We start from the raw sequence: 17894 nt of genomic DNA, 5'->3' as shown, positions 1-17894 counted from the left end.
GAAAAGTTTTCAGACAACAGCCAGCATTCATGCTTCTTTCTCAAAATGTCCTTAAATTATTTGTTAACTGAAAAGCCAGGAGTACAGCTAACTAGTCACGCCATGGCAATAACACCAAAGTTGTACAAGTGCAGACAATGATAATACATCACAGCTGACACCTGGTCACCAGCAATTTTAAGACACTTCTGGATTTCAGCAATGCTAAAATATGCACCTTAGGACCAATGAAAACTAGTACTGGTAGTATCACATGGCAAAGAGGACCACACCCTGTCTACCACAACTTGGGAACTGTCTCATAAGGGGCAGGACAGTAATTACTAAATGGTAGTCCACATGATAATGTGTAATCTATAACTTGCAAAAAATTTTGAAAGTAATTAAAAACGTTTGAGCAGGGGAGTAAAAGACAAAGAGAAGAACTTAAATAACTTGCACTAGAATACAGAAATGAAAGAGAGAGAGACAGTGTGTGTGAGTGTGTGTGTGTGCGAGAGAGTGTGTGTGTGTATGAAGGTTATGCCCATCTTAAGTTGCTCAAGCGAAAAAAAAAAAAAAGTTGCTCAGAAAAAGAAAAAAAAAAAAAACTCCTAAGAAAAGTCCTCTTAAAAAGACTCAAGAAGTTGATTCAATGAGCAACAAGTACAAGGAATATCAACACCAGTATCTAGGTAATTCTGAACGAAACTTTTGTTTTGCCTGTTTTGGGCCTGGAAGATAATTCTGTCTGCTGGTATGTCCACCAGTAGGTTAACCAAATAAAAATGATACAGGGTCTGTCAGGAGGATAAAAATAACTCATGAACTAAAATGTGCACTCTGGAAATTAGAATTTAAGACATAACACAGCCTGACACAGTAGAAAAGGGCAACAGAAGCAGAGAGAGTGACACTCATGTAAGAATGAAGTGTCAGCAAACTCAGAATCATGTTAGTCTCACTCAGTGTAAAGCGTTTTCAATCTATTCTATATCCCATTTGAGTAGTGTGACTTTACTGGTAATTCTGAGTTATCTGATAACCTGTATTCTACCTCTAACCATCAGCACCACCCCTACCCAACCATCAATTTCCTGGTTATTGAGAATATATTAATAGTTGGAATTTTATAAAATATAAAGTTTAGCCTTCACACATATTTCTAACAGTTTTCCATATTTAAAGCAAAAATAAAGTCAAGTTCATGTGACAGGGAACCAGTGGGGCAAATCTGCAAGCTTTCTAAGCAAAGGCTGCTGGACGGCACCAGCGGAAGACTTTGTGGTGGTCCTGTGACACACTCAAATAATTTTTTATGTTTCATGCTCTGATGACACCCTACCCTACTTGCAACTGTGACAAAAGTTGTCCACAATTATTCTACTTTAACGTTTTCCTCCAAATTTTCTAATTATCACTACTACTTGAATACTTCTAACACAGATTTACTTTTTAACTTTATGGAAATTTTCAAACATACACAAGAAAGGTACAAACAGCAGGGACCCACCAACCAGGTTCAATAATTATCCACATTGCCAATCTTGTTCCAAATGCTTTTGGCCCCAAAGCCAATCTGCCCTAAAACACACACGCCACAAAAATACACATTTCTTTTTGCCCTTGAGTATTTAAACTCAAATTCTAGACATGCCATTTAACCCAGATATTCAACATGGATCTCTAATAAGACTTTAAAAACCTACAGTATTACAACCCCACAAAAATAACCAGTTTTAAAAAATCACCTAATACCTTGTCTTTCGATTCAGATTTCCCAGGTGCCTCAAAATTTATTTTCCTTTCATCCTTTTATTATTGAAAATTTTAAACATATACAAAAATAGAGAAAAAAGTATAACACATATATATCTATCAGTTCAGTAATTTACTTACCCATGAACAATCTTTACCTACTCTACCCAACCCCCACTCCAGATTATTTTAAAGCAAATCTCAGATATATTTTCTATTTTCTCCATATGTAGTTTAGTATAGTCCTTTTACGGCTTGAATCAGAATTAAAAACTAGAGCCCCACACCACACTTAGTTATGTCTCTGAAGTCTCCTTTATTCTATAAACACAACCCCTGCCGTCTCCAAACACACACTTTTTCCCCAATGCTGTTGTTCTACTGGAGAAACCAGGACTTTCGACCTGAAGAACGACTTCGCATTTTAGATTAGGTATTTTGCTTCCTCAAAGTATGAGATTTGTTGCTCTATCTCCCATATATTTTTAAAACCACTAATTAGTTGTATAAGCTTGATTAAACTTGGGGTCAAAATTTTAGAAACAAAAAACTTCAGAGAAAATGTTGCATACTTCATATGGTACCACATCATAATGCACAGAAGGTTGTTTGCCCTGTTTTCAGTGGTGTCAAGACTGATTAGGAGTTCAGGGGATGTCAGCCTGATCCCTCCACTATAAAGTTCCCCGTCAAGTTTCGGCATCCATTGATGATAGCTACCTAGACCCATTATATGATTATGAATTGTGGAATAATGATTTTCTAATTCTATTACCCTTTTGATTGTATTAGCCAAAATGTTTCCATAAAGAGCTTGACCAAATCAACAGCCGGTCACCTTGAAATAAATGATTCTCTTCCTTAATCTTCAGAGCAGTGTGTTAGTGCAACCTCCAGTGGCTTATTTTAGTATAATTATTATAAACACACATATTTGATAGTTTTGAGTCTACTATAATCATTATTCTTTCAGATGTCAAAATTATCACTTCTCAGGTAAGGAGGTGCCTCTTCAAATTGGGGTGAGTGCACACAAGTATGTGTTTTAAAAGAAGAAATGTTGAGTTTACGTCAGTCCTGATTCACTGTGAGGCAGGCCATCAGGGTGACTAACACACAGCATCAGGAAACATAAATCCATGAGCTCAGAAATAGAATTTATAAGAAGGGGGCCAGTACTGATAAGTCTTCTGGCTGCACCAAAAGGAACTACTTGGAGATTGTTGCCAGCTGAATTACAGCACATATCCTCTCTACACTCTTTGGGTCTTTCAAAGAAATATTCTTGTCAACCCTTCTTCCTTCCTTCAACTTTAGAGCTACACAAGTTTTATAGACATTTCTCACAAATTATTTAGAAGAAAAATAATTCAGCTTCTTAAAATAACTCCTAAGCAAAGAGGGCCTTTTTCTTTCTTCTGCCCATTAAAAACATGGAATGTTCTCATCTGGCTGTCAGTCTGTAGAATGGCAGCCCTTGGAGTCAAAGATGGGAGATGGTCTCTGCAGCAGGTTCTTGTCTGTCTACACTGCATGTCACCATCCCACAAGCCCTACTATGAGCTGCTGTCTTCCTTGCACCAAGGGAACCTGGAAAATGAATGTATGAAGGTGTTTTGTAAAAGCATCTTGATGTAGGTTAAAAAGCACATATGCTGCTTGTATCACTATTTGATCCTTAACAGTCTAGGGACACGCTGCCATTTTCAAAGTAATACCATTTCCCATTCCTATGTTTACTTTGTACATGCAGTACAGTGGTCAACTGCCACGGGTCCATAAAGACTGGATGTTACCGTAAGATCATACACATAAGGACTTCCTCCAGGACATAGACAAATGCAACCATATTCAGGGCTCTAATGGGCAATTCATGACTGTCTCAAGCTTTTTCCTCCAGGATTCGTGGTTCAATACACCAGGATCATGGGCAAGGACCACCTATCAAACTTCTTTTGTGGCTTGTTGATGCTTCTTAAAACTGGAACAAAGTCCCTGAGGCTCTCCATGGTGCAAGAGCTCAATATAACTCCTATAGGGCCACAGCAGCTTTCTTCTTCTGAGGCTGCAGCATACTCATGTAATTCTTAAAAACTGCAGAATCTTGTTTTACATTAAAAAAGACTCCATATTTCATTATCCCAATCAATAGCAATTGTGGATCAAGTGGTGGTTTAAGATGTTTTCCATCAGATGCGAATTTCTGTCAGTTGTTCTACAGGACTTTACGGAGCTAGGGTAAAAAGACTCTTTGGGAAAGGCAGGCATTTCATTTTCTTTGGGATGGCCCTACAAGGGTCAGGCAAGTCCTCCCCATTGCCTTCTGTTTTTGAGATATATCTTTGCTGTTCTCTCAATGCTCCATTTCTTCTCTTCTTTCACAACTGCCCATGGAGCTGCTGCAGGCCCCTGGCTCCAGGCATGACAGACTCATTAGACAAAGGGTATTTTCTGTAGTAGTCAATATGTTCATAAATAGGCTAATACAAGTAATCAAGGGTTAGTGGGTGCTTTGGGGCAGAAATCAGCAGTAATTAAGCAACAATGTCCCAGAGGAAGTACTCAACTGCCTAATTTCTTCTCACTCTAAAGAACTGGAAGTAACAAACTCTAAGCCATCCTCAGTGGTGCTGTAGACCTACAGAAAGGTATCATCCCAAAATGTGACAATGACTGGTCCATTTGGAAATTCTGTTAACTTCTATGTTTACACATCTGTAGCCACCATATTTTCCATAGCAATGCCAGAGTTTCAGATGCAGCTCCCATCACTGGCACAGTCACATGATGATACAGGGTAAGTCTTTAAGGTGAGTCCAAAGATACCAAGAAGCCCTCCGTTGTCTTATTTTTCATCATCGATAATGGGAGGGGCAAATAGCAATGAGAGTCAAAGGTCAAAGAAATCTTAGCAGCCAAGCGCAGTGGCTCACACCTGTAATCCCAACACCTTGGGAGGCCAACACAGGTGGATCGCTTGAGCCCAGGAGGTCAAGACCAGCCTGGGAAACATGGCGAAGCCCTGTCTCTACAAAAAATACAAAAATTTGCCAGGCATGGTGGCACATGCTTGTAGTCCCAGCTACTAAGGAGAGTGAGATGGGAGAATCGCTTGAGCCTCTAGGAGGCTGAGAGTACAGAGTGAGCCGAGACTACACTAATGCACTCCAGACTGGGCAACAGACCTGAGAGCCTTCCTTTTTTTTTTTTTTTTTTAATTAAAGAAAAGAAAAAATGAAATCTTAGCACATCCAAGGCAAAGAAAAATGGATATGAAAAGGCCATGGGACAGGTGCACAGGGATGTGTTTTAATCTGTTTTGCCAGGCTTTCTTTGCCACACATGCAGTATCTTTTTTTTTTCATTTCATTTTTTTCACATAATTTTTTTAAATTATACTTTATGTTCTAGGGTACATGTGCACAACGTGCAGGTTTGTTACATATGTATACATGTGCCATGTTGGTGTGCTGCACCCATTAACTCGTCATCCATTTACATTAGGTATATCTCCTAATGCTATCCCTCCCCTCTCCCGCTACCCCACAACAGGCCCTGTTGTGTGATGTTCCCCTTCCTGTGTCCAAGTGTTCTCATTGTTCAATTCTCACCTATGAGTGAGAACATGCGGTGTTTGGTTTTCTGTTCTTGCGATAGTTTGCTGAGAATGATGGTTTCCAGTTGCATCCATGTCCCTACAAAGGACATGAACTCATCCTTTTTTATGGCTGCATAGTATTCCATGGTGTATATGTGCCACATTTTCTTTCAGCTCTAAGTAGGGCTGCTTCTTCCCTTGGTTCAGATCTTTGTGCAAACTAGCCAAATAAAAGATAATGGCCAGGCACGGTGGCTCATGCCTCTAATCCCAGCACTTTGGGAGGCCGAGGCAGGCAGATCACAAGGTCAGGAGTTCGAGACCAGCCAGCCAACATGGTGAAACCCTGTCTCTACTAAAATTACAAAAATCAGCCAGGTGTGGTGGTGGGCACCTGTAATCCCAGCTACTCGGAAGGCTAAGGCTGGAGAACTGCCTGAACCCGGGAGGCAGAGGTTGCAGTGAGCCGAGATTACACCACTGCACTCCAGCATGGGTGACACAGCAAGACTCTTACCTTGGGTGGGGGTGGGAGGTGAGCGGAAAAAAAAGATAGCTTCTGAGAATCTGGTTGCTAGTAGCCGGAAACCTGACAAAATAAATGTCCCACCTGGGGAAACATATATGGGCCACGTAAGCAATCCTCCCTGACCATACCTACTCAGCCTCTGCAATCCCCCTTCACTCCCGGGACTGTCTCAATGGATTTGTTCCATATGCATCTTTCAAAAAGAGTCAGTCAGTGATGCAGTGTTGCTTAAGCCCTTCAAAATTCACAAAACAAGTATTTCTCAGGTCTCTAAGTCCACAGGCTGTGTATGTGACAAATGAGCCTCCTGACAACCAAGAGAAGTCAGATGCCTCTGTCTACAAGACCAGGGTCAGTTTCAGTCATGGACTTTCTTCACTTTGGGGCTCAACTCTTAGCACTTGGCTCTGTACAGCCCAGAGTCCTAGATCATATTGTCTGACTTGCTTGGCTACTCATGAGTATTGCTCATATATTTAGTCTAGAGCCCAGTCTCGTGTTTAGCAGGGATATTACACAGCTTCCCCATTTCCTCAATAGTTGCAGAGTGTCAGCTCTGGTGAAATGACAACTGGGGCTAGTCATGAGTCACTGCTCTCTTAGGGATTCACTTACAGTAAACACACCTCCAATTTTGTAATGCTTGACAAACATGCCATGTTGTACTATTTTTTTGATTATGGTTTTGCTGGCCTTCCTAAGGAATGGTACCAATTTAGTAATGTATCCAAAATGGAAACCAATACATAGTCCAGTTCTACGTTTTTTATTTTATTATTTTAAGACTTGACTATCAGGATTTGAACAGTTAAAAGCCATCTATTAGGCCAGAGACAGGCTGTATGCATTTACATCGTATACATCCTAGGTGCTGAAGCCCACGTACTCTCTCACTGCTTAAATGTGTTGTCACCCAACAACCATTGCACCCACCCACCACAAGTGAACGCATCATCAAGGCCCAAGCTGGGAATTCTTGATCTCTGTAGTTAGCCACTCTCAGCAGCCTCTGCTTTTCCAAAAGCCATCCACAGGCAGGCCCATCTAATCTAGACATCCCACACATGCTGTCCTATACATGAAAATGCCCAAGTCCTTCCCTTCAACTATGCTGTTTGATATAATCCCAAGAGTATTTCACAGCATCCTTGATTTCTTAAGTAGGATGCTCCAGGCTCTAGTCAGGAGCAATGGTGCACAAGTGTAGTCCCCACTACTTAGGAGGCTGAGGTGGGAGGACTGCTGGAGCCTATGAGTTCAAGTCAAGCCTGGGGAACATAGCAGAACCCTGTCTCTATAAAAAAAAAAAACAAAAAAGATATTCCAGGCTCATCTTTTCCATCTCCTTCACACCTGAATAAGCCATTTATTATTTATCCAAGAAGGCAATGGGTTACTCTAGTGGAAAATAGTATTTAATCTAGATGCTAAAACTGTTCACTTGTATTCAGTTGTCACTGTTTCTAGGCCTTGTCAGTGTTTATATTAAACTTATATGCAAATCTGGTGAATAAAAAGCAACTTACAGGCAAAGGAAATAGCTTCCCATTTACTTTTATACATAGACTATTTGGATAGTTATCTTCTTGAGGGCAACTTGTCTCTGCCAGGCAAAGTCTGCATTAATAAAAGAAAAAAAGTATTCTTAAATAGCGTGCTCAAACATTCTCATATGTTTTAAAACTCAGAACTACATGCATATAGTAAGCAAGTATAAAACTAAGGTAACAGAAAATTTCAAACTCACCTCAACTGAACTTGGACTGTATAATCTCTCCTACCACCTGGCAAAAAATCCCTGTTAGAAAGAGAAAGAAAATGGGTTAAAAAAGCACAGTAAGAATTCTCAGAACAGTCTCACCAGGAGGAAAAAAAGGAAAAGCATTATTTGTATTTTTCTTATTCCCTGAAAGGTGAACAATAGACTGCCAATAATACAAGCCTTAATCAAAACATTGTAATGATGATCAACCTGATTGGCTTAACTTCTAGCCATGTCTTTATGGCAATTTTAAATTAGTTTCAATGCACAGGAACTTTGATGATGCAAAATTTATTTCAATAGACATCAAACTTGGTAACATGCAAGGAAGCAGACCAAGTTCAGAAAGAGTTTTAATCAACAAATCTATTTGCTTAGAGCATTCTAATCACTTGAAGACTTTTTTCTTTTTCTTTTTTTTTGAGACAGAGTCTCGCCCTGTCACCCAGGCTGGAGTGCAGTGGCGCAATCTCAGCTCACTGCAAGCTCCGCCTCCCAGGTTCACGCCATTCTCCTGCCTCAGCCTCCCGAGTAGCTGGGACTAAAATGCCTGCCACCACGCCCAGCTAATTTTTTTGTATATTTTTAGTAGAGACAGGGTTTCACTGTGTTAGCCAGGATGGTCTCGATCTCCTGACCTTGTGATCCGCCTGCCTCGGCCTCCCAAAGCGCTGGGATTACAGACGTGAGCCATCGCGCCCAGCCGAAGACTTTTTTTAAAATATAAAGACGTATTCACTGGATATTCTTATTGATGTCAAGTACAGCCTAAGCATTAGTTTTTATAGTTACTAGGGGGATACTAATACAAGACCCAGGATAAAGAATTAGTGCCTAGAGTCTCAGCATCTCCATACCATGCAACTTCATAATTACGTATCCAATTAAAGATACAGAACCTCTTACAATTTCTAGATGAGAATCTAATGGTCCCATGTAAAATATATTTCATACTGAACCCTCCAAACTCTTGCCACGCAACATGGAGTCCACGGGGAAGCAGCACTGTTATTCCTTAGGAGCTTGTTGGAAATGCAGACTCTGAGGCCCCATCCTAGACCTATAGAATTAGAATCTGCATGTTAACAAGATCCTCAGGTGACATGCATACACATTACAGTTTTAAGAAGTATTATCCTCAGCCATTGTCATAAATCTTGGACTCTGTCAGAGAGAAGATCACTAGAATTTAGTCGTTTCTTGAGAAGACTGGAGTACACTGAGCCCTCATGGTGCTCTAACTGGGCCAGTGTTCTGTTTCCAATCCTCGAGCTCCACTGGAAGGCATTAAAACACAGCAGTGACAACCACCTTAAGTTCTACAGTCCCAAGCTGCACAACATCGTGCAAATCACTTAACCATTCTGTGCCTCAGTTTCTACATCTGTTAAAGATGGAAAATTACTGCACCAACCTCATCAAGTTGCTGTGACAATTAAACATGCTAACAACACATGTCAAGTGCCTAAATATAAGACGTGCTCAACACATGGAAGCAGCTGGCTGCTGTGACTGTTTCCACTGCTCCCACTGTTCTTACCAAGAGCAGCTTTCTCAAATGGCTATTCAAAACATCCCCATATCCTTGACAATACTGACCTCTTCTGAGCAACCCATATCACTCCACTCATGCAAATCAAGAAACATTTCATATTCTGGGCGCTGGAGCTTCAAAGACAAATATAACACAGTATTTGCTTCAAAGGATTTATATGCTAAGCAGGTAACAGACATACAACACGTAAAGTAAAATATAGTAAGTGGTACAGTACATTATGAAAAAGTAAGTGCTATAGAAAAAGGGAAAATTTTTGTCTTGAAAGTTCAAGGTCGTTATCATAATTAGTCCAATCTAACTAGAAAACAGGGTTTTTTCAGCAGTGGTTCTACCTACTTCTGCTTAGTGGCTCCACTAGGAACATGAGTAACTGTGGGTATCTAGTACAGTAATTTCCAGCAAAAAAGAAAGGCCAGAGATACAGATCAGAAAAGATGGGAAACATGATGTGAAGAAAGAGAAATGACAAGAGATGAGCCTAGAAAGATGGATGGAAGCATAAAGGGTTTTGAACAGCTCACTAAGGAGTTATACTTTATTCTGGCAAGGGAAATTAACAAAAACTGGAAAATACAATGTGCTAAATATCTTCACAAATATTATGAGTAATGACCAAGGCATTTTCTGACATTCATTTTCTGCCCATCATTGTTCTAGGAACTTTTACATATTGGTCCATCAGATATAAAAGAAGCATTTACTATATGCTAAGTACTGTAATGGGTTTTGAGATGATAAAAATGAGTAAAAGATGCTGCTTTCATTAAGAAGGTTGCAAATGCAAGCAGTGAAATAAATGCAATGATGCCTTAACAGAAAATAAGTACATGGCAAAGTGAGAAACAAAGGAAACATTAAAGCAAATCTGGAAAGGCACCACAGGGGACGTATGACCTGAAGTGGCCCTTGAAACACGGCTCAAGAGGTTTGTCAGGCAGAGTACAGAGAAAGAAGACGGCAAAAGTGCAAAGATGTGAACACCACGGTTAACCTAGGAAACACATGGGAAAGCCTAGTCCGAGCACAGGTTGTTAGAAAAGAGTAACAGGAGATAAGATGATTTAAAAAACAAAACAAAACAAAAAAGCAGAGCAAGATGTTGAAAACAACTGCCAGGCAATGGAGTGTGGATTTTATGAGGTACCATTAGAGTGTGTTTAAAGCATCAAAGAGAAAAAAACTGAAAGGGCTTTAGAAAGATCATACGTAGGAGCCTTCTAATAGAAAGATCTCATAATTAGGAAACCATTACAATTGAAGAGGCAAAAACAAAGGCTTGAAGCTGGGTGCAGTGGCTCACGCCTGTAATCCCAACATTTAGGAAGGCTGAGGTAGGTGGAGTACAGGACCAGCCTAGGCAACATAGCAAGACCCCGTCTAAACAAAAAATAGAAAAATTAGCCAGATGTGGTGGCACGTGCCTACAGTCCCAGGTAGTTGAGAGGCTAAGGTGGGAGGATCAACTGAGCCCAGACATAAAAGGCCGCAGTGAGCCTTGATTGTGGCACTGCACTTTCAGCCTGGGTGACACAGCAAGACCCTGGCTCAAAAAATAATAGTAATTTCAAATGGGGGTCTGAAAACTATTAAACATAAATATCACTGAGTGATATTTACACATAAAAAATGGTAAGACTTGGCCAGGCACGGTGGCTCATGCCTGTAATTCCAGCACTTTGGGAGGCTGAGGCGGGCGGATCACAGGGTCAGGAGATCGAGATCATCCTGGCTAACACGGTGAAACCTCGTCTCTACTAAAGATACAAAAAATTAGCCGGGCATGGTGGTGGGCGCCTGTAGTCCCAGCTACTCGGGAGGCTAAGGCAGGAGAATGGCGAGAACCTGGGAGGCGGAGCTTGCAGTGAGCCGAGATCGCGCCACTGCACTCCAGCCTGGGCCACAGAGCAAGACTCCGTCTCAAAAACAAACAAACAAACAAAAAAAATGGTAAGACTTGATGAATGACTAGATGTGAGAAGGCAGGATAAAGGAAGGGAAGTTTCTAGGAGGGTATCCAGGTTTTGGAATGCTGCAACTGAAGAGATGGCCATGCTACTCAACAGGACAAGAAGAGGCAGAGCAAGTTACAGCATCAATCTTCCAAACCACCCAGAGAGGTGGTGATCATTATTCCAATTTTACATGCTGAGAAAGTGAGGTTTAGTCACCTGTTTAGGGGCATACAGACCTAAGTGGCTGGCTCAGAATTCACTCTCTACTTAGTATTACTCTAAAGACCATACTAGCTCCCTCAAAGGCAGAGTTGCCTTGCTGAGTTTTAAAGATTCAGAAGGACATAAAAGAATCAATGAAGGGCTGGGCGCGGTGAGGCCGGTGGATCACGAGGTCAGGAGATCGAGAACATCCTGGCTAACACGGTGAAACCCTGTCTCTACTAAAAATATAAAAAATTAGCCAGGCGTGGTGGCAGGTGCCTGTAGTCCCAGCTATGCGGCAGGAGAATGGCGTGAGCCTGGGAGGCGGAGCTTGCAGTGAGCCGAGATCGCGACACCGCACTCCAGCCTGGGCCACAGCGCGAGACTCCATCTCAAAAAAAAAAAAAAAAATTAGTGAAGTGCAGCAAACTGAGAGGATGTTGTAAATGAAGAGTGGCCTATCACAAAGAGGCCTCTGTCCAGGCAGATTCAAATGCCATTAATGAAATGAGTAATGCAGAAGGAAATACACTAAGCAAAAATCTCCATGAGGCCAGTTTGTTTTTCAACTTTGCGTCTTTGGTGCCTGGAATATTGTCTGGTCCATGGAGGACAATTAATAAATGTGTGCTGAATGAATGAATAAAAGAACAAAAGACAAGCAGGTTTGATGGAAGGCTAGTTCAATTTTAGATGTGTTGTGCTTGATGTCCTTGTAGGTCAAAGGAGAGGCACTGAAAAAGGTGTCTGGAGGGAGGTGTTGGTAATTTCGCAGCCACCAATATAAAAATAATAAAGCACATTAATGAATATTATCATAGAGTAGCAAGAAGAGAATCCCAGATTGATTCCTGAAAATGGGTACAAGAAGCCAGTGTGAGGAACTGAGAGAGCATGGTTAAAAATATACTAGCACCAAATGGAAGGAGCAGCGCTAAAGCCAAGAAGAGAACTGAATCCAATGTTCAATCTTCGCAAGATGTAACAGAAAGAAAAAACCTGGACAAGAACGTATTCAAGCCTCTAGTCTAGATCTTACTACCACTACAGGCAAAGGGGAAGGAGCTAGAAACACAGCTGTGGTTTTCAAGTTGGCTGCATACCGGAAACCTGGGAAACTTTAAAACCCCTGATGTTTGGGTTCAATCTTGAGATTCTAATTTAACTGATGTGGGATAAAACCTGACTATGTGAATTTCCTAAATCTCCCCAGCTGATGCTAATATGCAGCAAAGTTTGAGAAACATGCGGAGAGAAGTAGTTAAATGACACAAGAAGCAATCATCCGAATCCAGAATGTACAATATGCTAGAGACAAATAAATCACTTTTTCTGGAAAGTAGTGTTATAAAATAAAGTCTAATGAGAGAAACCAGGGCTCCTTGGAGAACTGATCAATTCCACAGTTGCGGCAGAGAAAATACAAGATAAGCCTGGAGCATTTTTGGTGCAAGAAATTAAAGAGTGCTCAAAGTGGGTTTCAGGGAGAAAGGTATGCCAACAGGGCATAGAAGCCAACTTGAAAGAACTTCTAATAGACAAAGATAGAACAATTTGAGCAATATAAATTATTGTAACATTGGAATATAACCCATAGAGCACCCATGAGTCCACACTGTTATAAATGAATAAATGGGCTAGGAATGGTGGCTCACATCTGTAAACCCACACCTGTAAACCCAATAGTTGGGGAGACAGAGGAGGGAAGCTCACTTGAGCACAGGTGTCTGAGACTAGCCTGTGCAATACAGTGAGACCTCATCCCTACAAAAAACATAAAAATTAGCCAAGTGTGGTGTTGTGTACCTGTTGCCTGATATGGTACCCTGAGAAGGGCACATAACTTGAGGTATTCTTGCCAAAAATGCACAACCTCCATCTAATCGTGATAAAATATCAGTCATATCCCCAAATGAGAAAGAATCTACAAAACACCTGACCAGTTGTGAAAGACAAAACAAAACAAAACAAAACAAAACTAAGAAACTGTAACAGATTGAAGTAGAGTAGGATGACTCAACAATTAAACGTGATTTGGTATTGTATCTAGGAACAGAAGATGTTCATTGGCCAAAAAACTGGTGAAATCTGAATAAAGTCTGTAGTTAATAGTACTGTACCAATGTTGATTTCTTGGTTTTGATCATTGTACTATGGTGATATAAGATTTAATATTAAGGGAAACTGGGATAAAGAATATATGTCCTATTTATGTAATTTTTATCTAAATAAAAATTACTACAAAATGTAAAGTTTTTATGCTGGGCATGGTGGCTCACGCCTGTAATCCCAGCACTTTGGGAGGCCGAGACAGGTGGATCACTTGGGACCAGGAGTTCAAGACCACCCTGACCAACATGGCGAAACCCCACCTCTACTAAAAACACAAAACTTAGCCAGGTATGGTGGCGCCTGCCTGTAGTCACAGCTACTCAAGAGGCTGAGACAGGAGAATCGCTTGAACCCAGGAGACGGAGGCTGCAATGAGCCGAGATCACGCTACTACACTCACTCCAGCCTGGATGACAGGGCGAGACTCTGTCTCAAAAAAAAAATTATGTAATTAAGCACAGAATTTCCCAAACTTACTTAACTGAAACAATCTTATTTTTGAAAAACTCTTATTATCATCTCAAAGAGTGTTCTAATGAATAGTTGAAAAGGAAGTAAACAACTCTACTCAATTTCTTGTTCTGCTTTTAACATTACAGTCCCAAAAAATCATTAACCTCCAGAAGCCTTAGTTTCATTATGCTGAATCTTTTAAGAAAGCAACTTTAAAGAGTCATATAAATAATATTTTGTTAACACTAAAGGGGTGTGTGTGTGTGTGTGTGTGTGTGTATGTGTGTATATATATATACACACACATATATACATTTTTTTTGAGACAGAGTTTCGCTCTTGTTGCCTAGGCTGGAGTGCAGTGGCGCGATCTTGGCTCATTGCAACCTCTGCCTCCTAGGTTAATGTGATTTTCCTACCTCAGCTTCCTGAGTAGCAGGGATTACAGGCGCCCACCACCACGCCCGGCTAATTTGTTGTATTTTTAGTAGAGACGGGTTTCGTCATGTTGGCCAGGCTGGTCTTGAACTCCTGAACTCAGATAATCCACCCACCTCAGCTTCCCAAAGTGCTGGGATTACAAGCATGAGCCACCGTGCCCGGCCTTTTAAAAAATATTTTTAATTGGAAAATTAAATGCTACAGATTTCCTTTTCTTTCTTCTTAAATCTCTTAGTTCATCTGCTCTTTACAAATGGGTCTACCAATACTTTTCATATATCTAGTAATTTTTTGGTCAGGATGACTATACAGCTCACTTTATCCATAACTGCCTCAGTTTATGTTCTTATCTCAGAATAATTATTAGGAATGTTTACTTTCACTCTCAAAAATGCCCCAGTTTGGAATGATAAAGCTTATGGTCACCCTGTCTTTGGGCTATTATAAATTCTTTTTATATTGTTTTTCCTATTTTTTTTTTTTTTTTTCAGTTGGGGTCTCACTTTGTTGCCCAGTCTGGAGTGCTGTAGCACGATCACAACAGCTCACTGCAGCCTCGACCTCCCAGGCTCAAGTGATTCTCCCACCTCAGCTTCCTGAATAGGTGATGCTAATTTCTGTATTTCTTGTAGAGACAGGGTTTCACCATGTTGCCCAAGCTAGTCTGAACTCCTGGGCTCAAGTGATACTGCCACCTCCCAAAGTGTTAGGATTACAGGCGTGAGCCACCATGTCCAGCCTGGGAATAAATTTTTCATTTAAAAAATTATTGTCAAATAGAACAAAAAGCAATCTAAAAGACATTGAGGTTTTATTCAAAGGTTAAAAATTTTTTCTAATACACAGTATTTACTTAATATTTGGCTGACTTTAGTCAAAGTATACTACCCTTTCATAAAAGAAACAGGTCAACTGTTATGGATTGAATTGTGTATCCCCAAACATATGTTGAAGTCTTAACCCCCAATGTGACTGTATTTGGAGACAAGGCCTTTAAGGAGGAAATTAAGGTTAAATAAAGCCACAGGGTAGGTCCCTAATCCAATATGAATGTGTCCTTACAAGAAAAGAAAGACATCAGGGATGCACTAGTACAGAGAAAAGGCCATCTGAGATGTGCAAGCCAAGGAGAAAGGCTTCAGGAGAAATCAAACCTGCCAAAACCTTGATCTTGGACAGAAGCCTCCAGGATTTTGAGAAATAAGTCTGTTGCTTACGCTGTTCTCAGTCTGTGAAATTTTGTTATGGCAGCCCTACAGGTGAATAAACCAATATTCATGAGAAATACATTCCAAATATTCCTCTTACCTGGATATGCATATCTCTCTAACTTGTTGAGGTGTCAAAGCAAAAATAAAAAACTTCTCTTGAAATCGCTGAATACTGCTTTGAACTGGGAAGAAAAAAAAAGAAAGATAATATTTCAATAACAAATCCAACACTACAACCACCTGCAATAACCAGGCATTTTTTTTATGAAGTACCTGCCTAATTCTGAAACGTTATGGTTAAAATACTCCAAAATCAAAAAGTACTAAACTGCATTCATCTTGGAATCATGAGTAAAGTCACTACAAAGGGATTTCTTTAACGTTAAGTATGTAACCTCATTCTTTACTCTAAAATACTAATGCAGGCTGGGCGCAGTGGCTTATGCCTGTAATCCCAGCACTTTGGAAAGCCGAGGTGGGTGGATCACCTGAGGTCAGGAGTTCAAGACCAGCCTGACCAACGTGGAGAAACCCCGTCTCTACTAAAATTATAAAATTAGCTGGACCTGGTGGTGTGTGCCTGTAATCCCAGCTACATGGGAGGCTGAGGCAGGAGAATCGCTTGAACCCAGGAGGCGGAGGTTGCAGTGAGCCAAGATTGCACCATTGCACTCCAGTCTAGGCAACAAGAGTGAAACTCCATCTCAAAAAAAAAAAAAAAACAAAAAAAAAACTAATGTACAGTAAAAATGTAACAAAACCCTTCAATATTACATTTCATTCTTAACTATAATATTATCTAATTAAAGGAAGTCAAAATGCTCCCCAGGAGAACTCTATCCAAGAATTAAATGCTTTTTATTTTTCTTTGTTGTATTTTGCTTTTGGTGCCCTATATTTATTACACAAAACACTCATATGAGAAAATTTTGAATGTCAAAACTTTTAAGTTTTGAAGTTAAGATACATAATAATTTGCATATGAAAGTCTGCCCAGTTAAAAAATATTACTTAATGAAGTCATCCTTATGTATATTATTACCTGAAATGTATTTATGACTTCACAAAAGCCTGCAATAGGTTAATAATGAATTATTCAATAATGTTCTAGTGTCCATTAAAACAAACATAAAAGTTAATACATATATAGAGGCCTCAAGTCTTCTGCTTCCTAACAATTGCAACATCACCCACATAAAGGCAAAATGGGGACAGGCACAGTGGCTCACGCCTGTAATCCCAGCACTTTGGGAGGCCAAGGCACACGGATCACCTGAGGTCAAGTGTTCAAGACCAGTCTGGCTAACACGGTGAAACCCCATCTCTACTAAAAACACAAAAATTAGCCAGGCATGGTGGCATGTGCCTGTAATCCCAGCTACTCCAGAGGCTGAGGCAGGAGAATCACTTCAACCTGGGAGGCAGAGGTTGCAGTGAGCTGAGATCGCACCATTGCACTCTAGCCTGGGTGATGAGGGAGACCCTGTCTTCAAAAAAAAAAAAAAGGTAAAATGGTCCTTGTGTATAATACTGTCTAGTTTTCCTGCTATATGAATATAAAAAAGATGCCAATTGAATATCCAATGTCAGAGAGGTTCAACCACAAGTCACATCAAGTCAGAAAAATATTAATTCCCTAGCTAAGATATTCTTTTCTTTAAGCACAGGCAGTTTATTATATCAATTATTCTCCTAGAAATCATGTCACAAAATGGTTCATATTTTTTCAGAACACTTTAAAAAGGAGGGAAGAGGGAGATGCCGTTTATGATGAAGGCCAAAAAGTAAAATAAAACTCTGGATTATAAACATAATTATGGAGCATCAAACACAGAAACATAAGTAAGCCTCTTCATTTCTCCAGTTTCTATTTACTCCTCAACCCTTTTTTTCTTGTTCGGACTCCACTTTTCATTCTCTATCTGTGGCTAAGGTCACCAACGACCTCTTAACTGTCAAATGTAACAACCTGTATTTTGAGATTACAAGTAAACTTGCTGCATTTTAATCTTAACTAATTAATGACATGAGCATCCAGTCTCTTGAGCCAGAAACCTCAAAAGGTCTAACATAAGTACAAATGGAGAATTAAAAGAAGAGAGTGTAAAATGAGGCATTAAAAAGTAAAACTACTTGCAGAAATAATGAGTCAATAATCCTACCTTTGATGGAGGTGAAAAAAGGATTTACAAATCAAATTCCATGTAAAATAATACAAAGAACTACCTAGTCACATCATAATCAAACTATTGAAAACCAACAACTATAAAATCTTGAAAGCAACGAAAGAAAAAAGAAACAAGGGAACAATACAAACCAAGGCCACTTCTCATCAGA

The 17894-nt window shown here is 40.1% G+C and overlaps 1 protein-coding gene across 45 annotated transcripts in view; it reads right to left on the bottom strand.

The window, feature by feature from the left end:
- The window catches only part of PIAS2 (protein inhibitor of activated STAT 2), a 107850-nt gene that overhangs the window by 39868 nt on the left and 50088 nt on the right, over positions 1 to 17894 (bottom strand). For 37 of the 45 annotated variants that reach the window (XR_012427090.1, XR_012427092.1, XR_012427089.1 and 34 more), the window contains 3 exons: positions 15655 to 15739; positions 7612 to 7662; positions 7391 to 7481 (listed from right to left, as the gene is read on the bottom strand). Coding sequence is in view for 32 of the 45 variants with exons in the window: in XM_074022360.1 (XP_073878461.1) it covers positions 7391 to 7481; positions 7612 to 7662; positions 15655 to 15739 (227 nt within the window). In the remaining 13 variants the exon portion in view is untranslated. Of the gene's footprint in view, positions 1 to 7390; positions 7482 to 7611; positions 7663 to 8585; positions 8687 to 15654; positions 15740 to 17894 lie in introns of all 45 variants that reach the window. The other 8 variants (XM_074022379.1, XM_074022381.1, XM_074022376.1 and 5 more) reach the window with 2 other exon arrangements.

The sequence above is a fragment of the Macaca fascicularis genome, chromosome 18, assembly GCF_037993035.2.
Source record: "Macaca fascicularis isolate 582-1 chromosome 18, T2T-MFA8v1.1".
Taxonomy (NCBI): Eukaryota; Metazoa; Chordata; class Mammalia; order Primates; family Cercopithecidae; genus Macaca; species Macaca fascicularis.
This window is presented reverse-complemented; position numbering and strand designations above follow the sequence as displayed.